This window comes from Panulirus ornatus, chromosome 11, assembly GCF_036320965.1.
Source record: "Panulirus ornatus isolate Po-2019 chromosome 11, ASM3632096v1, whole genome shotgun sequence".
Lineage (NCBI taxonomy): Eukaryota > Metazoa > Arthropoda > Malacostraca > Decapoda > Palinuridae > Panulirus > Panulirus ornatus.
Genome location: NC_092234.1, coordinates 30,666,703 through 30,689,202, shown reverse-complemented (window position 1 = coordinate 30,689,202; position 22,500 = coordinate 30,666,703). Strand labels below are relative to the sequence as shown.

At 46.6% G+C, this 22,500-nt stretch overlaps 1 protein-coding gene across 1 annotated transcript in view; it reads left to right on the top strand.

The window, feature by feature from the left end:
- Positions 1–22,500, top strand: part of LOC139751384 (protein-L-histidine N-pros-methyltransferase-like) — a 770,810-nt gene that overhangs the window by 544,466 nt on the left and 203,844 nt on the right. Inside the window, exon 3 of the mRNA XM_071666758.1 lies at positions 10,862–11,052. Within this exon, the coding sequence (XP_071522859.1) occupies positions 10,862–11,052 (191 nt within the window). The remainder of the gene's footprint in view (positions 1–10,861; positions 11,053–22,500) is intronic.

The window sequence follows — 22,500 nt, the reverse complement described above, 5'->3', positions numbered from 1 at the left end:
TTCCCACCCAACTTATCCCCTCCCCTCCCCACTTTCCACGCATCCCACCACCCCCCACTCCCTCTCCCACCCTGACAATCTACACCCACCATGCCATTCCACATCCATCTTACTATCCCACTATCCCCCAGCCCCACTCTCCTCCAACCTTGCTCACTGCTTCTCACCTCTCCACTAATCTTTCCACCATCCTATCTATCTTTCCTTCGTTCTTTTCAGCCTCATTGCCGTCCTTCCCTTTATCCCTCTGTCTCATTATCCATCCCTTTCGTCGTCCTGTTGCTCTTGTTCTCCCTTTGTCCTCTCCTTTCTCCCTTCCCACTATCCCCCTCCCGGCTAATATTCTTTTAATTTTCCCTCTCCCCTTTGCCGTCCCACGTCGCCTTTACTCCCCTTTTACTGTCCTATCTCCAACATCCGTCTATCTAACTTCTTTCCACTGCACTGTTCTCCAACACCATTGTCATCTATTCCACTATCCTCTTCTCCCCACTTCTACCCATTACCTTCTCACTACAGTCCTATCCCACTTTCCTCCCCGCCCACTACCCTAGCCATCTAACTCCTCCCCAGCACCTCCTACCCTCACTACCATTACTGCCCTCTATCTTTTAACCTCACTGTCCTCTTCCTTCTACCTTTTCTCACCATTAGCCTTCCCCAGCACCTACCCTTCCAGCTACCATCCCTCCCCACAGTCCCACTTTTCCACGACCGTCCCACTGTGCTCCCTTCGTTCCCTCACCTCACCTCCCTATCTTCTTCTCCCCACTACTTTTCTGTTCCCCCTTCCCTTGCCACCATCGTCTTCTCCTTGTCTCATGCAATCCATCCCAGCTCTTCCTCCCCATCACCCCTCTCTCCCCACCCACCAGCTCCTCCTCCCTCGTCTCCCCCAGCACTTCTGTCCCTCCCCTTGCCCCCAGCAGCGTCCCTGGCGGGGCAAGGCTTCTCCCACTATCAGCCAACAATCGAACAAGTTCAGTCCTCGTATTTGCAATAACCTGGGGCCACAGTTTTATTAGTCCCAGGCCGAAAACTTGAAATTAATTTCCTAATCCACAGTTGTGGGGGAACGGCCCGTGGCTCCGGGCGGTGGCAAGCCACCCTCGCCTGGAATGGAGTTCCCAATCTGGAATGGAAGTGGGAATCTAGTGTGGAACTTTGAAACTGTTTCTCTAAGATTCGATCTAGGAGGGAGATGGAGAGGGGACTTGTTTATTCTAGTTCTCATAAGGTTCTCATATTTATTATGAGATAATTGTTTATATTGTGAAATCTGTCTAAGACTGAATTTATTGTTTGGTGTGGATACGTATTTGGTTAGAGGACAGCGTGGTTGTTGTTGAAATGAATTCCCTTTGTTGTATGTAGTATTCAAAATACTTTTTTTCTCTCCAACATCACTCCTTCCTCTCGACCCCACATCCACTCTGTCAATGCCTCCATTTCTCTCATCTGTCCACCCTTGATCTCCATTTCCCGCATAACTCTACCCATTACCTTTACCTCCATCGTATCTCGAATTCCTGTATAACTCTCCCCATTACCTCAACTTCCCTCATATATCCATCCCTCACCTCCATCTACCCCATGACTCCACCACTCATCATTACTACCGCCTTTCACTGAACTCCACCAGCCGACCTCCGTAAGCCCAGCCCTCCTGGTGGACCTCCTCACACACACCTCCACCTCACTCCAAGCTTCTCTCCACCGTAGGTTTACCTCGCAGGGAGCTTCACCTCCTACAGAAGAAGCATTACATCCACTCTCTCCTCATTACCTCAACCCCGCCGCGATTAGCTGCCTCGCCATAGTCCTCCCCCGCAACACCACGACCATTCAACCCTAGAAACACACAACCTCCCCCCCTGTCTCCTGATTCCTTGAAGGCCAAAACCTCACAGTACTCCCGCTACACGAGGAGACCCCTCAGTAACCCTCCCTCCTTCGTCTCCAGGAACCCCAGTAACAGAAGCGGCGCCATCACCGCCACAAGCTATTAACCCACATCTGTCACACCTACATAACATTTATCAGAGGTTAAGTTGCCCTTAAAATAGTTCCTCCCTTACGCTATTGTGCACTGAATCACAGGCTATTGTTTACGAGAGAGAGAGAGAGAGAGAGAGAGAGAGAGAGAGAGAGAGAGAGAGAGAGAGAGAGAGAGAGAGAGAAGAGGTGGGGGGGGGGGGGGTGGCTGGCTGCTGCTGCTGGAGAATCATTTTGCTTCACAATTTCCTAATGAGACGACCAAGTGTTGTCGCGGGAGCCGTGACGCGCGTGTGTGCGAACGCGACCGTCGCGCTGCGTACGGGGTGTGATTACGTCCGCCATTGTCTCCATTACAGGACAGAACTCTCTAGTGATTATGCTATTTGGAGACTGGCGCCTGTACGAGCCTGGAGTGTGAGGAGGACTGCACGTTTCCAACAGGTTCGGTTAGGTTAGGTAGAATCTTTTGTCAAGATCGCCACATAGGAGGTGATGATTGTAGCCCTTAAGAAAAAACCTCCCTGATAAGCAAGAAGGATTGATCCTTCGTCTACATGACTTCGTCGATGCATCATGACCCCGGTGTCATTCTGTGAAGTTCCACTCTGATCCGCCTCACTCGCTAGCCCATGTGTGTGTACATTATGAGTGTAACGTAGGCATAGGTCGACCCCAGGCGACAGTCCACTTCAGCTGTTCATACCAGCGATGGAAAACCCATATTTGTGTGGGGTCCCGTCGCGGCCACCCCATATGAGAGGGAGGGAGGGGATGATATTTAGAGTAATTGTCCTATTTTGGAACAGCTTGGCTGAGATGAACTCAGGTACCCAGGGAAATAAGACGCGGGTTCTCATTTCTCCCTCCCCGCCCCACACACCACCCCTCCCCTCCCTACCTCACACCTCTCCTCCTCCTCCCCTTACCGTAATTAAGCATTCAGCATTTTTTACCATTATACTTAACGTGTCCCGGTGGGCATGTTGCAACCGTGTTGACAATGAACAGATAAAGGTTAAATCCGAGGGGAAATTTGGGGGAACACCGAGCCGAGCAATTATCGGCCTTGGAGACGGGTGGCGGTAAGGGCGAATTTATCCCTGTCCTCGGGAGATGGATACGAGGCAACGATTTTACGGGGGTCTGGGTTTAATGAAATAGGTTATTGCAATAGGAATTTGATGCTTATTGATCTTGCAACAAAGTGCACAATGGTGACCCACAGAGGGGTGGTGTATGGGCAGGATTTTTTTTCCCGCTGTGACGGGGGAGGGGAAACAGAGGGAGGGTAATGAAAACATTGCAACGAGGGGAGGAAACGTGATGAAATGATGGCCATTACATGTAGCAAGGGCAGTGGGTGACTGTGGCCCACTCCCCTCCCCTCCCCTCCTGTCCTTGTTTGCCGTTTTGTTTGCCTCTTATCTCGCAAGGAAGACGAGTATTAAGTAGGATTGTTAGAGGCATTGTTTGTTGATGTTAGGCTGGTATTCTTATAGTTACATCGTTACCCAACAGATGTTAGGCTGGTATTCTTATAGTTACATCGTTACCACTGTTGGGAGGGGCGTGTCTGGTGTCCTTTGATGTGAGTTAGTGGTGTGTTGAGGGACATTGTTTGTTTCCCTTTGTCTAACCAGAGTGGTGTGTTAGTGTCATTGTTTACGTTAGTCCCGGATGATGTGGAGACCACGGATGATAGAGACACCCAATAATGGAGGACCCCGGATGATAGAGGGGGCCAGGTCATGGAGACCCCGGATGATGCAGACCCCCAGTTGACGGGCCCCAGGTGGTGGATACCCCGGATGGTAGAGCCCCGAGGTGATGGAGACCTCAGTGTTAAGAGGGTCCTTGAGACAGACATTATTATGCAGAAGTAACATGTAATAGACACGTTAGCATGGAGTGAAGGCAGGCTTGCTGCCCCGCCACCCATTAATCAACTCGTCCCTGCCTTCCACGCAGCCGGGAGGGAAGTGGTTACCCTTCCACTGTCCTGAGGGGAAAGGAGGTGGAGGAGGAAGAGAAGTGGAGGGAGAGAGTGTGGATATGGGATGAGAAGGTAAGCGAGGGAAAAAATATGTGAAAGGGAGCGAAAGAGAAATAAAGAGAAAAGGATGATGATGCGAGAGGGTGAAGAAGAAAAGGAAGGGTGGATTAAAGAGATGGGAGGATAGTAGAGGGAGGGGAAGGAATAGGAGTGAAGGAGAGGGGGATGAGACGAATAGAGAGGAAAAGGAAAATGAATAGAGGAGGAAAGGGGTTGTATAACATAGTGGAGTGGGATGGAAAGGTTACCTAGCATGGGAGGAACAGAGGAGGAAATGTGGAATGGAGGAGGAAAAGTGGATGAGAAGGAAGGACGAAGAATAGGAAGGAAGACCTGAGGTTGGGAAGGGGGTGGATGGGTGTTGCAGAGGAATAGTATGGAATAGGCAATAATGATGGAAAAGGGGAAACGAAATGGAGATCTGTGATGGTGGAGAAGGATGGAACAGGAGTATTTGAAAGAAGAATTGGATGGTGGTTCGTGAGGAGTGGGCGGTGGTTTGTGAGGAGTGGGCGGTGGTTTGTGCGGAGTGGGCGGTGGTTCGTGAGGAGTGGGCGGTGGTTCGTGAGGAGTGGGCGGTGGTTCGTGAGGAGTGGGCGGTGGTTCGTGAGGCGTGGGCGGTGGTTCGTGAGGAGTGGGCGGTGGTTCGTGAGGAGTGGGCGGTGGTTCGTGAGGAGTGGGCGGTGGTTCGTGAGGAGTGGGCGGTGGTTTGTGAGGAGTGTGTGGTGGTTTATGCGGAGTGGGCGGTGGTTTGTGAGGAGTGGGCGGTGGTTTGTGAGGAGTGGGCGGTGGTTTGTGAGGAGTGGGCGGTGGTTTGTGAGGAGTGGGCGGTGGTTCTTGAGGAGTGGGCGGTGGTTTGTGAGGAGTGGGCGGTGGTTTGTGAGGAGTGTGTGGTGGTTCGTGAGGAGTGGGCGGTGGTTCGTGAGGAGTGGGCGGTGGTTCGTGAGGAGTGGGCGGTGGTTCGTGAGGAGTGGGCGGTGGTTCTTGAGGAGTGGGCGGTGGTTCGTGAGGAGTGGGCGGTGGTTCGTGAGGAGTGGGCGGTGGTTCGTGAGGAGTGGGCGGTTGTTCGTGAGGAGTGGGCGGTTGTTCGTGAGGAGTGGGCGGTGGTTTGTGCGGAGTGGGCGGTGGTTCTTGAGGAGTGGGCGGTGGTTCGTGAGGAGTGGGCGGTGGTTCGTGAGGAGTGGGCGGTGGTTTGTGAGGAGTGTGTGGTGGTTCGTGAGGAGTGGGCGGTGGTTCGTGAGGAGTGGGCGGTGGTTTGTGAGGAGTGTGTGGTGGTTCGTGAGGAGTGGGCGGTGGTTCTTGAGGAGTGGGCGGTGGTTCTTGAGGAGTGGGTGGTGGTTCGTGAGGAGTAGATGGTTGTTACTGAGGAATGGATAGTGGTGTGTGGGTGAGTGGATGGTGGTTAGTGAGTTGCGCATATTGATTAGTAATAAAAAGATGATGGTTAGCAAGGAGTGGACTGTGGCTAGTAAGGGGTGGTATGTAGTTAGTGAGGAGTTACGGGTGACAGTTAGTGAGGAATGGATAGTAGATCGGTAGGAGTAGATGATGGTTAGTGAGGATTGGATGGTGGTGATTGAGCAGTGGATATTTATTCATAAGGAGTGGATAATGGTCAGTAAGGGGTGAATGTTGGTTAATGAGGGGTGAATGCTGGCTAATGAGGGTTGAATGTTGGTTAATAAGGTGTGGATGGAGGTTAGTGAGGGCTTGATGCTTGCTAGTGAGGAGCATTTGATGTCTAGCAAGGAGTGGATGGTGTTTAGGAAGGGATGGGAGATGGTGAGTGAGGTATGTATGGTATTTATTCAGGAGTGGATGGAGGTTAGATAAAGGTGGATGGTTGTTAGTGAGGAGTGGATTGTGATTTGTTAGGATTGGTTGGTAGATACTGCGGAGTGGTTGGCTGTTAATGAGGAATGGATGGTGGTTAGTGGAGAGTGGATGGCGGTTAGTCAGGAGTGGATGGTTGTTAGCGAAGAATGGATAGTATTTGGTGGTCAGTGAGGAGTGGAAGGTGGATATCGGCGAGAGATTAATAGTTGGTAAAGGATAGATGGTGGTTAGCGAGGGATGGATGGTGGATAGTGAGCGGTGATATATGGACGATACTTACAATGAAGTGGATGTGATAGTGAGGAAATATGGCTTCCCTTCTAAAAGAAAGAAGGAAGAATTTGTCAAGTAACAATTTCATGTTTTTTTTTCCTGGATTTAATTTGTAAATTGCGAGAGATGAACAACTTTCCTGACATTTGATCAAAATCTTATTGTTCGTGGAAAACTTACATAATGCGACCATTTCTTTTCTCTGTCTCTCCTAAGCTTAGTATAGAGGAAACATACATCAGCTTAAATGATATACTAGAAGTGATATATGTCAGCTTAACTGATATACTGGAAACATATGTCAGCTTGACTGATATGTGACGTTTCATCAAGGATGGATATGTTTTACATTGTGAATATCTTTCAAAAAGTACACACCATTCAGAACAGCACCCATTCATGAGGTTTCCCTTCAGGGTGTTCCCCATTCATGAGGCTCCCCATTCAGTGTGTTGCCCCATTCAGGAGGTGAGCGAGAAGTGTGTGCTGTGGGGTAACGACAGAGTAAACACAGCCACCACCACCCAGCTCAGGATACATAATGTGTTTACTGCATCAGGAAACCCTACACTCCCTCCCTCCCTCCCTCCACCATACTGCTGGAGGGTGGGTGGAGGGTAGAAGGGACGGTGGGAGGGGGAGTAGAATTGGCGTTAGAGGATAGAAGAGAGGGTGGAGGTTAGAAGGGACGGTTGAAGAGGGGGGGTAGGAAGATTGGTGGGGGTTAGGAGGGACGTGGAGTTTTGGAAGGTTGTTGGAGGGTAGGAATGACAGTAGAGGGTAGAGGGGATGGTGGAGGAAAGGAGGGACAGTGGAAGGTAGGAGGAACGGTAGTGGATGGGAGGGATGGTGGGGGTAGGAAGAATGTTGGAATGTAGGAGGAATGATGGAGGGATGGAGGGATGTTAGAGGATAGGAGGGACGGTGGAGATTATGAGGGACAGTGTAGGGGTGGAAGGGACCGTGGAGTGTAGGAGAGATGGTGAAGAGCAGTAGGAACTGTGGAGGGTAGATGGGATGGTAGGTGGTAGAAGGGACTTTGGAGGACAAAAGGCATGGTGGAGGGTAGGAGGTACTTTAGGTGGTAGAAGTAATGGCGGAGGATAGGAGGGACGGTGGAGGGTAGGAGGAAGGATGGTGGAGGATAGGAGGGACCTTAGGGGGTAGAAGGTAGGGTGAAGGATAGGAGGGACGATGGAGGGTAGGAGGGAAAGTAGAGGGTAGGAGGGATATTGAAGGATAGGACGGACGATGGAGGATAGGAGGGACGACTGAGAATAGAAGTGATGGTGGAGGGTAGGAAGAACGGTGGAGGGTAGGAGGGATGGTAGAGGCTTGGAGGGATGGTGGAGGGTAGCAGAGAGGATAGTGGGTAGGGAAAGGATAAGAAACAGGAAATGGCACGAAGAAAGGAATAAGACGCCAAGAGTGAGAAGTTGATGGTGTGAGACATGTTAGCGAAGGTGAAGAGAACTAGGGTATGAAGAGAGAAGGATAGCTATGTCGATAGGGAAGGACGGGCTAGGAAGGGGAAGGCTGCGATCCTTGGAAATTGGGAAGTGGGATGGGGTAGGGGGAGGGCTTGGGGGATGGTTGCAGTGGATGAATGTTGCAGATGATGCGGAATTTTCTCCTGGAGTTGTGATGGATGGTGTGGCCCGGCGAGTATTTATCTCACCCCCTACCTCCCGTTGCACACATATGGCATATGCAACAGGTTATTCAGACCCCGGGGACGGGAGAGAGAGAGAGAGGAGAGGAGAGGTAGGGGAGAGAGAGGGAGAGGGAGGGCAGGGAGGTGAAGGGAGTGTGAGAGGGACCAGAATTTGTTGCAAAGAAAGGTGATAAATTTCTCATGTATGTGTATTGTATGTGTGTTATATAGGGCTTACCTCTGCTTGTTCAGGTGTTGAGCGGTACAGGGGCGGTGGGCTGCCTCGGCCTCACAGCATGTAGTAGTAGTAGTAATAGTAGATGGTGCGGAGGCGCAGTTTGCCTAAGACACACTGCAGGTGGTGAGGAAGGAACACCGAGGGAAATGGTGCGCAGATGAGGCGAATCTGGATTTACTCGTGTAGTGATGGTTGGAGGTTATTAATGATCTCTGGTGATATGGCGTTCAGTGCAGGTGGGTTTGGATGCATGTCGGGGCTAGGAGTTTCATCTTATTGACTGAATTGTTGTAATGTACGTATGTACTTGTGTCTCACTGCTTGCCAAGCTCAAGGACCAAATCGTAATGAAACGTCTTGTGTAGAACTATCATATCAAATTTTGTTTATGATAATATGGGAAATGGTGTAACGTAAGGGTTTTAAGTCATTGTCTATTGTGTATGTAATTCGTAAATGCATAAAATTCATTGTGGAATTGCCGTTCGTATTATAAAAGATATCATTATGGATTTAATTTTACAACATGTTGTCCTTTTATTCATATTCAGTATTGCAAGGAACAATGAAGGGTAGGGTTTTTGATAGATTTATGAATATACAATAGAGAGTTAAAAGAGAGGTCTGGTTTTGTCTGGCCAACAGAATCACAATGCTTCAGTCTCCCCTCTGGTAGTGTAGCTCCACACAAAAAACGAGCAACCATTGCAACAGGTTCCTCAATGAGGAGGACATGATGAAGGGGAAGAGAGAGGGGAGGAAGATGACGGGGGCAAGGGATGGGTAGGGTGAGCTGAGGTTATAATGTTGCAAATGAATCTCAACAGAAGGGGATTTCCGCTCAGGTAGGCCCTGGGAATGTGTGTTTCTTGCCGCCTCTGCTGCCACTGGTAGTGCAGCGTGGTGTTGGTAGGTCGGGAGGGTGGGAAGGTCTGGAGCCGTGGGTTCCCAGCGCCAAAAATCTTCTTTTCGGTGGACGTAATCAACAGATCCATTCATCCTCAAGAACACATTTCGCTTCTTTCTAATCCCTTCCCTCTGCTCCACCTAGACCCCGGTGGGAGAGTCGATGGGAAATACAGGTTTTTTCCCCAGTCATGTTTGTGTAATATTCAACATGTGTAGGTGAAGCTTCTATTGTGTGTGTGTGTGTGTGTGTGTGTGTGTGTGTGACGCACTTGATGGGTTGTGATGACCAGCGGTCCAGACATCACCTCAGGAGCGCTGTTGACCCGAGTGGTAGTTGGTTATTGTGAAAGATATTTTGAAGCCTTGAGATTTGCCCGGTTAACTGCGACTGACTGCGTAATTGTCGCTTATTTGTTGAGCCATTTAAGTGACACCATTTACTTGCCTCTCTCTCTCTCTCTCTCTCTCTCTCTCTCTCTCTCTCTCTCTCTCTCTCTCTCTCTCTCTCTCTCTCTCTCTCTCTCCACTAAGCTGTATGTTTCTTTCACCTCAAACAGCTTCGAATGGACCTTAGGATTTGCTGTTGCCTGCATTTCTTTGTATTCCTTTATATGTAGCTCATGGTCCAGAAACACGATAGGACAATGGTAGCGTTAAATAGTAAATGATCATAATTGTATTAACTATCCTTTTATGGTTTCTTTTACCCCCAGTTTATGAATGACTCGTATGCCTTCTCCCCTTCATATTCGTAGGAACTTGGATCTAATTTTACCTGCAGGTGTGTGTGTCATAGTCCGGTATATACAAATTAACGGTGCATTTCCCATCGTTTCAAATCCTCATTGCGTACGTCTTTACAGGTCATGGCCTGGCTGTCGTGGTGCATCGCTCGGACGTTTTCCCGTCATGTTAACGATCGAATTTGGATAATGATCCTGTGCTAATCCTTGATATACAGAAAGGTATCAGGTGTTGTTTGTACTGATATGTATTGTACTGTGTTTAGCATATCAGGCTTCTCCAGGTACTGCCATGTGCGCCTGTTGGGAAATGACAGGTGTAGACCCCGTTGCTCATTAACGTGAGACGAAGGGTATTCGAGTACATAGCATTCGAATAGTTATTTCCTATTAGCCAGGCCCATAGCCGAGCGGTTAGCATTCCCGCCTCTTGCATAGGGGTCCCGGGTTCGATCCTTGCTGTTGGAGGTTTGTAATATATATATATATATATATATATATATATATATATATATGAAATTTCTGTTACTATCCTGCAGCAGAGAACCTCGCTATAAACCATCAGGTCTTCTTTAGTCTGGCTTTACCATGTATTCTTGTGTATAAGATCTATTCTTACATTATGTATTTTACTTGCCCTACATTGCATTCCAGAATGAAGATGTAGCCATTTCATGCTGATAACGTGACTGTTTATACTTTGACGTGGGTTGTAACTTGAACTCTGTGTTTTGAGTACGTGATTGGCGCAGGCTTTCTTCTCGACCAGAAATACGAGAGTGTGATAGATTACGCCTATAAATGCAGTACTTAACACCCACCAAGATACGAGTGTGTTCTTATGTTGAGATATTATATTCATTGTGATATCTGATGAGTTGAAGTTCGACCTGAACTCTCAGATACATTTACTTGCTCCATGACTCGCCTTCCTTTAACCAGTTTACTATGATGACTTTAGCCTTAAGTTCGGAGACATCTTCAGCGATAGTAAACAGGACAACTTAAATACACCGACGTGGCCATTGGCTGACCCCAGTGTTGACCCCACCGATGACTTCATGACTCCCACACATACACTTCTGTCATCCCCCCTTACCGTCACCCACACCCTCACCGTCGTCCACACCCTCACTGATACAAAGTTTGTGTTGCAGCTGTACGAGGTGGACGAGCTGGCTCTCACGGACGATGTGAGGCGGCGGTTCGTCCAGCTGTCCTCGGACGAGGAGACGCACCAGTTCCTCGAGCACTGCTTCGAGCAGTCCGAGTGGCTGGTGACGCAGATCTGGCACAGCATCGCAAAGGCCTTCCTGGGCCTCTTCATGACGCAGACTTCTGTTAACGGGTGAGTAAAGGCTGGCTCCTGGATACTGTCTGTGAAAGGGTAAAGGGGTACTTGAAAAGGTTTATGTACAGGAAACCATTAGAAAAAGTCTGTTGATGACATAGGCTTTTGGGGGTGTCTGTTCTGGGACGAGTTCTGGGGTAGTGTTGTGTCGTAGACGTGTGGATGAAGAAATTGAGTGTGCGTCTTGTGCTCCAGGTATGACCCTGCAGAATGTCAACACGCGAATGTATCTCCGGCGTTAGTTAGGTCCCCCAGCTGAAAGTGGTCACTCATTATGAAATATCAGTCCCAAGTTAGAGCTGAGGTCCCTTCTGAGGCCTTGATGTAGCTTCAAAATGTTCTCCCCCTTTGTTTGAAAGCTTCCCAGTGGTACAGAATGTTGGTGGTCAGCTGGAGCTGAAGTACATATGGCTAGGATAAGACAAGGTCTTTATTCCTTAAGTTTAGAAATTTTAAGAATAGGAGAAAGAAATCTTGACAAATGTACACAATGAAGGAAAAGCGAAATTTGGCTGCACCCACCACGTTCATAACCTACGCCGTGTAATATTTGAGCATCTGGTTAAGTTTAATGCCTCCAAGACCCATTTTCAACCTAACTACATCCCGAAGACTCCTTACAATTATCCCCTCTCCTTTGACAATTCTGTAATTCCACTTCTTGAATAAATGAACATATCTGGCATTGATTTTCTTTCGTCTGTTTCCTTGCGCTACCTCGCAAACGCGGGAGACAGCGACAAAGCAAAAAAAAAAAAAAAATATTGGCATTAATGTAACATCCGCTCTCTGTTGGAAACCTCACATTACGGAAATAGCTAAGTCTGCCTCGTAGAAACTGGGACACCTATTCAGTTTTTGAAATTTCTTTTCCTATAAACAGTTGCTCCGGTTATACGAAGGATTGATCCGTCCTTGTATGGAGTACTGCTCTCACATCTGGGGTTGGTTCTAGATCTGCATCCTTACTTGACAGTGTTGAGTCGAAAGTGGTCCGACATATAAACTCTCCTTTGCTAACTTCAAAACTTGACCTGCTTACCTTACGCCGCATTGCTGGTTCACTTTCTCGCTTCTATAGGTATTACTTTGGTTTTTGCACCCGAGAACTGGGTGCGGGTGTGCCCCCACCATTAGCTAGACCACTCAAAACTCGGCAAGCTGCTGCGTCACATGATTACTGTGTGGCACATAGGCAACTCAGGATCGGCTATTTTGATAACTGCTTTTTTTCCCTCCACCTCGAAGCTTTGGAACTCTCTACCCTACCTGGTCTCTCCCATCAACTGTGACCTTGGCACATTTTGAAAGACATGTTTTTCACTCGCTCCAAAATTCGTAAACTTTTTCCCTTGTCTCTTTTTTCATCAACCTCCCGATATTATAGTTAAGGCCTGGCCTTGAGGAGGACTTTAATCCGTGACCGGAGCCTCCAGCGTAAGAAAAAGAAAAGAGTATTAAAAAACGTCTTGAGTTTCGATAGGTAGAAATCGTCTTGATCTCCAATAGTTAGAAAACGTCTTGAAGTTTAATAGGTAGAAAATGTCTTGGTCCTCGGTATTTAGATAAAGTCTTGTTCTTCAGTAGTTAGAAAAGGTCTTGATTCTTTATAGAAAACATCCGGACCTCCAGTGGTTAGAAAAAGTCTTGATCTTTGATAGTTAGAAAAACATCTTTATCCTTAATAGTTAGAAAAACAGCTTGATCCTTGATAGTTAGAAAACGTCTTGATGTTAATAGCTAGAAAACGTATTGATGTTAATAGCTAGAAAACGTCTTGTTGTATTGACCACTGGGTTGTCTTTTTCAGGTTTGGGTTTGATAAACCAAGTCAGGTTAGCATGATGAACCTCTGTCTATTTAGAAAGCCTTTGACCTGAGCAGTGTGTCATCATGCAAAGCTGTACTGTTGTATTTGTTTTTGCTTATTAATTATGAATATATAGATTGTATTATAGAACTAATCTACATATTTATATGATATGCTTGTTGTCCATTCACGGCATCAAGGTATTCGTTTGAAGATAACTGATTACCATTAGTTGTCGAGTGGTAGCTGAAATAATTGACATACGTGGATAGAATGTGAGAGATAAGCTCTTAGGAACCTGAGTTCTTGGAAATGTTTCTTAGCACTTATAAAAGACATGTGTTGCATCGTATGGGATGTTTCTCAGGCTGAAAGTCTATTTCACACCCGGTAAACACACACAGTTACGTTCACCTTTTTCTGAACGCGTCTCGCTGTCCAGTTCTCCTATTCCTGCATGCTTTCCCCAGCTGCTAAGCTCAGTAGAAGTGGTTAGAACCTAAGAGAGCAATATAGGTTCAAAGCCGAAACTTGTTTGAAATGTGTGTGAATGATCTTTAACCTCGCGAGGGTGATGGTGTGGTCCTTGAAGACAACGTCATGTCGTCTAAGTTGGATGGCCTGGTCTTTGATCGAAGGCCAGGCCAAAAGACCCCAAGGGTTGTGCCGCTTAAAAATTTTTGTGACCTTCGTTTTCGCTCGAAGACCAAGGATAACAGACCCCCCTGCGTCGTACCGTCATGCTTAAGACTCGTACCCCCATGGTCATGGATCGTACCGTCGTGTTCCTAGATTCCTGTAGCTTGACACTCTCAGGGCAGGAACAGAGCTACAACTTGGTTTCTGAGATTGCTTCAATTACTTAACTTTTGCGTGACCGAACGAAAATTTTATTCGTTATGTGTTAAGAGACGAAGTGCTTCGGATGAAAATGGCGCACACTCAAGAGGACTATTCTCAGAAAAGCTATAAACTGCAGGGCAGTTTTTTCAAGAATCTTCGTGCCACCAGAGATCTGAATCACATTACTAAACTAAGGGCGATGAAACCCTGGGAAGTGATGCAGTATTAGGAAATTTTCTTCAACAAAGTTGTCGAGGAAAAGAAATTTCTCTGTAAATTGCCCACCCAGTAGCGTTGTTATGTATCCTCGTGTGTGATCTGAATCGAGGCATTGTTCAGAGCAGACCCCGAGTTGGAAATGAGAAGTTTAAATTTGTGTTGCTCTGACCTTTTTTTGAGATGATTATCGAAGCTTACTATAGTAGCTGGATTCTGGGTGTATTTTGAGAGATTGTCTGTTAACCTTGCAGTTCGTTGTAAGCAATTCAAATAAAGCGCAGATAATTTTTTTTTTATTTTCCTTTTTGTAGGTAATAACCAGCTGATACACCAGGTGAGGAGTTGGAGACCATAGCTCCTGCCTCTTAGTGTTAGTAAGTCATTGAACCATAAAAATAGATCAAGTTGAGATTCTACTGATGAAGTAAACCTTCACGGAAAACATTCAGTCTCTAAGAAATGATCCATCTCACCTCAGCAGTACCTCGATGAAGAGCATATGTGTTACGAGCAGTTCAGTAGATTTATAATGAGCATAATTCCTCATCCGGTGCCCTCAACCTGAGGTCATAAACTGTGAGAAAAAATCTCCATTGAAAACTTTCTGACCTCGAGTGGACCTCCGAGTTGTCGTGGTCTGGTGAAAGAGAACTTGACGGATGATTGATTGACGGTTGATTAATTGGGCGTTAGGCCTGCCAACTGCCAGTGTCATTAAGGCCGTTAACAATCAAGATATAACCAGCAACCGAAATGTATTTTAACATCTTCAGGTGTTAAGACAACTCTAAGGCCACTTACCTTCTAACTCTGTGATAAGGTTCCAATGGTGAATGTGTGAAGGGGTTGGGAAGGTGGGAGGGTTTCTTAGCTGGGGAAGTAGGCTGGACGGTCGAATTTTGTTGAGTGTATCTGGTAAGTTGTATGGGAGAGTGGGGATTGAGGGGACGGGGTGAAGAAGGCACGTACATCAGACTAGGGAGGGACGGTGTGGTCTCAGGAGTGGAATGGTAAGAATGGAAGGTTCTGTTAAAGTGTAGGGAGAGCCAATAGGTCTTTTTAGTGAAGTGGAATGGGCAAGAATTCGCTGTGGTATAGGTATTTCTCTTAGGATGGGAGAGGGTAGAGATCCTGTTAGTAAAGGAAAGGGGTGGGGGAAGTACGATGGGTGAAGGGTCTTCTCGATGACCTGAAGGGGAGTGGTAGGTTCTCTTAGTGGAGACAGAGTCTGCAGGGGGAAGTAATGGCAGGGATGAAGGTGAGCGGCAGGTCCTGTTTGTTGGAGATGTTACGGGAGGAAGACGCCCTCATAGTGGGTGGGGAAGTGGCCGGGGGGTGGGTGGGGGAAGGTGGAGGACGGAACGTGGTCTTATTGAGGGAGGAGAGGAAGGTGGATCCTCTGGATGTTGGAGGGGAGGGGAAGAGACCGGGATTAACATCAGGGTGGAGGAGGGGTCCTCTAACTTAACGCTGTGGTGGAAGGGGGTCCTCTTAATGGGGTGGAGTTGGAGTGATTTTCTTTGGTGAGGAAGAGAAAAGGAGTTCTTTATATGGCATAGGAGTAGGGAAAGAAGCCTCTTAATAATGGCATGGGATGGTAAGATACCCTGGCTAGATAGAGAGGTTTGTGGGGTTACATTCGACAATCGTCTGTTGGGTGGTGATTGTGTAGGTAGCATTCCTTGGCATGCGGAAGTGATTGTAAAGGTGGCAGTCCTTGGCGTACGGAAGTGATTGGAAAATGGTTGTAATTATCCGGGGGGAGGGGGGGGGGGGACGGTTTCCTGTAGAGGAAGTTACTTGAGCCGCCGCCACCCTTCCAGCTACCCCCCAACTCCCTTCCCCCACCCCCTCCCTTCCCCTCCCTCGAGGGTTATGTTCCCTTAGTAGTTGGGGAGGGATTAAGGGAGGGAGGTGTCCCTGGGCTTGTTTGAGTTGTTTTGAACTTGTGTTTGGAGAGGTTTAGGCTGTGGTTTGTCCCGATGTCAAGTTAGTTTGTACACATACTTTGTTTTTGTTTTTCCGTTGTTTGGACTCCTGCTTCGCTGCTTGTTTCACTTGCTTTTATTTTTGCCGTTTGGCTGGTGTCAGAGTGATTCTGTTGGTTTGGTGCCGTTTATTGCATTGTGTCCTTTGTTCCGTTGGTGTAGCGATGCGTCGCATGTTTGCTATGTTACCGTTTTTCTTTGCATGGTATATGTTGGCATGGTTGTTTTTGATTGAGTGGTTCTGTACCGTAGTGCGAGTTGCATCGTACCGTTGCTTGAAGCTTTTAAAAGGTTCCTTCGATGAAGCTGTTTTGCTTAGTCTTTCATGGAAGTGGTTTTTTTTTTTCATATCGCGAATATTATTATGGTTTTAAAGTGTAATATTTTGTCAGATGATATTAAATGGACTGATGTATTCTTTACCTCATAAGATCCGTACGGGTGGTACTTTTTTGTCCCAAGTATAGATGAAATGTTACGACCATGGCAGAAAAATACTTTTGATTTACTGAAACATATTCAAAGATGTCTTGGATTTTGAAGCGTTAACACGTGTACAGAATTAGGTTATGATTCAGTACCCCATAGTGTCACTGTTAGTGTAGTACACAGTAGTTGTACACGAAAGAAATGTACAGGATAGCTACGTTCGTGAATACTTTCGAGTCTTCGTGTGTCACTTATTCAAGTGTGTGAATACTTTCATGTACTTACAGGATAGACCTTAAGGGCGTGAATCCTTTCATGTATTCATGTGTCTTTGATTTAAATACGTGAATACTTTCATGTATCCGTGTGTCACGTATTTGAGTGCGTGAATAACTTTCGTTTATTCATATGCCACTGGTGTATGTGAATACTTTCGTGTATTCGTGTGTCACTTGACAAGTTTACTTGTTGAGAACGCCATGGGGCACCACCTCCTCAGCCGCTGAATACATCGTTTGCGTCACTTCGACCAGAAGTCTTGATGTATTCACGGTACCTTCATGTGCATGTGATGTCACCCACTGGTGTCTTCAGGTCCATGTGATGTCGCCCTCTGTTGTATTCATGTGCATGTGATGTCACCCACTAATGTCTTCAGGTGCATGTGATATCGCCCTTTAGTGTCTTTATGTGCATGTGATGTCACCTCTCATGACATCGTCGACTACACTCCTAGGAAAACCTGGGGATCGGTGTTCTCTTAATTTCTCGTTACCAAGGGAATAGAATTCTGTTGATAGCGTCTAGGATTGAAGGGATTTACAGTATGTCGATTCTGAGTGCTTTAAAGAGTGTCTCGGTTCGAGGTGCTTTGCAGTGTCTAAGTTCCAGGTTTTACAGTCTCTAGATTCTAAGTTATTTACAGTATCACGGTTCAAAGTCATTTACAGTATATAAGTTTCAAGTGATCCACAGTGCCTAGGTTACAAGTGATATACAGAATGTAGGTTCAAAGTGATTTACAATATCTAGGTTCCAAGTCATTTACAGTATCTGGGTTCGAGACGATTTACATAATGAAGCTTCAGAGAGATTTTCATCAACGAGGTTCGAAGTGATGTACAGTATCTAGGTTCCAAGGTGACTTACAGCAGTTAGATTCGAAGTGATTTACAATATCTAGGTTCCAAGTGATTAGCAGTATCTACTTTCGAGATGATTTCCAGTACGTAGGTTCGAAGTGGACCTCAAGCTGTCTGACACAATTAGTCGAGGCAAGTCTCCCCAGCATGTGGTCCAAGTTATTTCCATGGATGCTTCTCAGCAGAGAAGTCAACCACTGAAAGGAAAAGAACGCTTATATATATATATATATATATATATATATATATATATATATATATATATATATATATATATATATAATATATATATATAAACTAACTATTCGCCATTTCCCGCGTTAGCGAGTTAGCGTTAAGAACATAGGACTGGACTTTTGAGGGAATATCCTCACCTGGCCCCCTTCTCTGTTCCTTCTTTTGGAAAATTAAAAAAAAAGCGAGAGGGGAGGATTTCCAGCCCCCCGCTCCCTCCCCTTTTAGTTGCCTTCTACGACACGCAGGGAATATATATATATATATATATATATATATATATATATATATATATATATATATATATATATATATATATATATATATATATGTATATATATATATATATATATATATATATGAGAGGTTAAAAAGTAAGAGTAAAAATTGTGGAAATTAATCAAGGCGTTACAGATGTATTTATGTAGATCGGGCTCTCAAAGATGGAAAGGTTTTAGGAAGAGGGGAAGGGGAAAAGGAGGAAGAGAAGAACCACACAGCTTCGCTACTCGAGGAAAGGAGTATTGCATCACAACAGCCAATCCTCCACACAGAATCTGTGGGAAGCAGCCGCCAGCTGTGTGTGCCTCGGGTATGCAATCCTTGGTGGCAGGCACACGCTCGCAGTAGCCAAAATGATACCTGTAGAACAGGGAGAGGGCAGTAACGTGTCAGCGTGCAGAGAGGGATAGTTGGAGTAGGGTGGTGATGCCTGGAAAATGATTGGGACGGTAAGCTTTCTGATTCCACTCTTCAGAGAGAGTCGTCCCCAATCCTTGATTCTCTCTTCCCTCTCTCTTCCTTCTCTAGGGTGAGAGTGAAAGTGCCCGTGACGATGCAGACGATGCATTGGACTTAAACAATGCATCCAGGAGCTGGGTCAAAGGCGAACATTGGTTTACAACAGGTTTTGTAATTGGAGCTTATTTTCCATTGGTGTATTGTGCCTCACACGACACTACCATCACCAGTGACACTTTTGAGCACGACGGCACGACCTTTGAGAATGACGGTGCGACTCTTGAGCACGACGGTACGACTCTTGAGCGCGACGGTACGATCCCTGAGCACGACGGTACGACCCTTGAGTACGACGGTACGACTCTTGAGCACGACGGTACGACCCTTGAGCACGACGGTACGACTCTTGAGCACGACGGTACGACTCTTGAGCACGACGATACGACCCTTGAGCACGACGGTGCGACCCTTGAGCATGACGGTACGACCCTTGAGCACGACGGTACGACACTTAGGAATGATGGCGTAACTTTTGATCTGATTCGTAAGGGTAGGGTTAAGGCTTACGCCATTATACTGAAGTGCCGTACCATTGTGCTCGGGGGGTCGTACCATCGTGCCCAAGGATTGTACCGTTGTGCTTTAGAGTCGTACCATCGTGCTTGAGGATCGTTCCGTCGTGCTTGAGGCGTTAACTGTTGATAAGGTGTTGGTAGTGTGTGTGTGTGTGTGTGTGTGTGTGTGTGTGTGTAAGAGTATAATGATATATCTCATGTGTGTAGTTACCGTAATGACGGCGCAGTTGGAATATTTTTTCTTCCTTGTATTATCAACTAAGTCTTCGTGATCATGACATGCCTCTCCCACTCTGCTGGACCACAGGGGTACAGCGGCGTCACTGGGCTAGGTCGGCTTGGCCGGGTGTGTGCCAGGGTTAGGGTGTGCTACCATCCGCTGCCTCTGTTATGCCGTTGGCCGGGCACACAGGGCAAGATCTTTCTAACATTCTACTTAAAATGAGGTGATTTGGCAGTTTCCCACTAGCAGGCTCTCTAGCGTGTAAGATCTGATTAAATGTATAAGATGCAGGTAGGGTGTATTTGGGTGTATTTGTAGAGTATTTTGCATCGTTCTGATGAGCAGGTGTTGGAGTATTTCTGAAGCCTATATTCTCTAAAGCATTTTTATTTTGCTTTCATTCTTTCCAGCTTTCAATAACTAGTTTACTGAAGACCTCTAAAGACGTTTGTGTGTTGGAGTGTTAACAGGATTAATGATTGACTTGTTTGATATGTGATACGTTGGAACGATAAAAGGATATTAGCTTTCACGCTTCATATTTAGAATCAGAAGAAGAAATGGAGGTACTGTTTCTTGTTGTGGCTTACACATGACATCAGCTTCACAGGAGACAGGCAGAGTAGTTCTATACAGATGTAAGTCCACGATTGGAATGTATATAAAGGATTGTACCATGTTCCAGGTCACCTTTTGAGGTGTGTCCCCACGCATCTGCGGTTAACCATCCCTATTTGTTTACTCCGTGGGTCCACAGTCGCTTCTGCATGTTCGGAGGCGTGGACTGGTTTCACAGGATCGTGTTGCGCGCTAAGTGGTCTGCTTTCTTTCTTATGTGTGTGTGTGTGTCTGTGTGTCTGTGTGTGTCTGTGTGTGTGTCTCTGTGTGTAAATGATTAGTATGAATAAGTAAATGAATAATTGTTTATTGAATTTAGGCAGCCAGTCGCTTGAGAATGCACAGTTCATGTATTGCAGATGTTACAGAACTGGGAGGTGTGTGTGTGTGTGTGTGTGTGTGTGTGTGGTATTTTACATATATATAGGGAAATATATCATTAATCTCAGTTCTTTGTGTTCCGGAGTATTTGCCTCGAATGCGTCATTCCACTCGGCTGTTGCCTTTAAATTCATTATATGGATTTCGTAGTTTTGAGGAAGCTTATTAATGTCTGGTCATCATCTCTGAAAGATTTTGGGGAGTCGTATGTAGTTGCCCAGAAATATCTAAGGCTTTTGACAGGGTGTGTCATCGGTGTCTCATTTCTGAGTTTCCCTCTTTGGCGTCCCTCCCTCACTTTGCTCCTTCATATCTAACTTCCGCTCCAGCCGATCTGTCTCCGTGGTTGTTGACGGATCAGCCTCCCCCTTTTCTCCATCCACATCCCTCAATTCTGCTCCTTCTTCTCTCACTCGATCTGCATCTCGTCTTGACACAGCTTCCACAATAAACTCAGACTTGGACGGGATATCTCAGTGGAGTGCACAAAATCTTAAGTTTAACGCCCCAAAGACCAAGTTTGTACCCATCTGTCTATCGAAAACTCCTCGTAACTCTCGTCTCTCTCTCTTGACGGTTCTGTAATTCCACTTCTTGACTCATTGAACATACTTGGTATTACTGTGACATCCACTCTTTCTTGGAAACCCCACATTGCAGGAATAGCTACGCCTGCCTCTAAGAAACTGGGGTGTCCTGTTTAGATGTCGAAACTTCTGAACAGTTGCTTCGTTTATACAGGGATTGGTTCGTCCTTGTATGGGAGTGCTGCTCTCACATTTAGGGTGGCTCTAGCTCTGCATCTCTACTTTACAGGGTTGAGTCGAAAGCGGTCCTACTTATCAACTGTCCCAGGCTAACTTCCAAACTTTACTCCCTTGACCTACGCCGCAATATTGGCTCACTTTCCTTCTTCTGTCGGTATAACTTTGGTTTTTGCTCCCGAGAGTTGGCTGCTAGTGTGCCCACACCGCTAGCTAGACCACGCAATACACGGCAGGCTGCTGCGTCACCTGAGTATTGTGTGACCATCAGTAACTCAAGGGTGGGCCGTTTTGACAACTGCTTCTTTCCCTACACATGGAAGCTTTGGAAGTCTCTACCTCCTCACGTCTTTCCTAGTACCTGTGAGCTGCCACTTTTCAAATAACAGGTTCTTCAAGACTTCGTCCAAAATTCGTAAGTACTTTCCCTTGTCTTTTCTCTTTCTTTTTCATAATTGTCTGTATATTTCAATTAAGGCCCGGTCTTAATGTGGACTGTTGTCTGTGACTGGAGCCTTCAACGAAAAAAAAAGGAATTATTTGAACTTCCACAATTTGCCCCACTGGTTTATATAACTCCATAGATTGTTTAGTGTCGCACCCCACCCTATATTTTTCTTCAGATTTTCATACAATGATGAAAGTAGTGAATAGAAAATTGTTATTGTAATACTACCAGACGAGGCGAGGCTCTGGTGCTGGTGCCATGTATTTCTTCCCTGGTCCAGCTGTCTGGTGCCGGGTAGTTATACATAGTCAGCCGTCTAGAAGTTAGTGGTTGTTCGTGGTCCAACCTCTTGGTGTCTGGTGCTTGTGCATAGTTCAGCTTTACGCTCCAGAATACTTGTGAAGGAAGGCGTTAGTTTAGATATGGTGGTGGGGTTAGGGATGATGGTGGTGGGGTTAGTGTGGGGTGGTGATGGGGTTAGTATAGGTGGTGGTGGGGTTAGTGTGGGTGATGGTGGGGTTAGTGTGGGTGATGGTGGGGTTAATGTGGGTGGTGGTGGGGTGTAAAGAATAATATAAGACGTTACACTGGAGGACGCTCTAGTTGTTCAGTTCAATACACGTCTTCCCTCTTCACTCGACGTTGATCCCTCCTGAATGGCGTATTGTCGATCATTTTTTTTCCATCATCGGGACCTCCGCCTTCGTCTGTGAATAATAGTAACTCTCATTAAACCACCATTAAAAATGGCTGTAATTTCGTCGGATTCCGTCAATTATTTTTTCCCTCCGTTAGGTAACCTTAGAGCTTCCGGCGCGGGTAGGTCACAATGCGCCCTGGATGTGTGTAGGGGGGTTGGGGTGGGATGGGGTGGGGGTGGATTGTTATTGAAGGGGCAGTCAGGACTGTTGAAGGGAGCGGCAGCAACTGACGTGGGAGGGGAGGGCGCACGAGCCAGCGGCCCCTCCCTCCCTCACTCTGTGGTGCGACGTGTTGTAGGTTGTCATGACGACACCTCACTGTGGTCCGC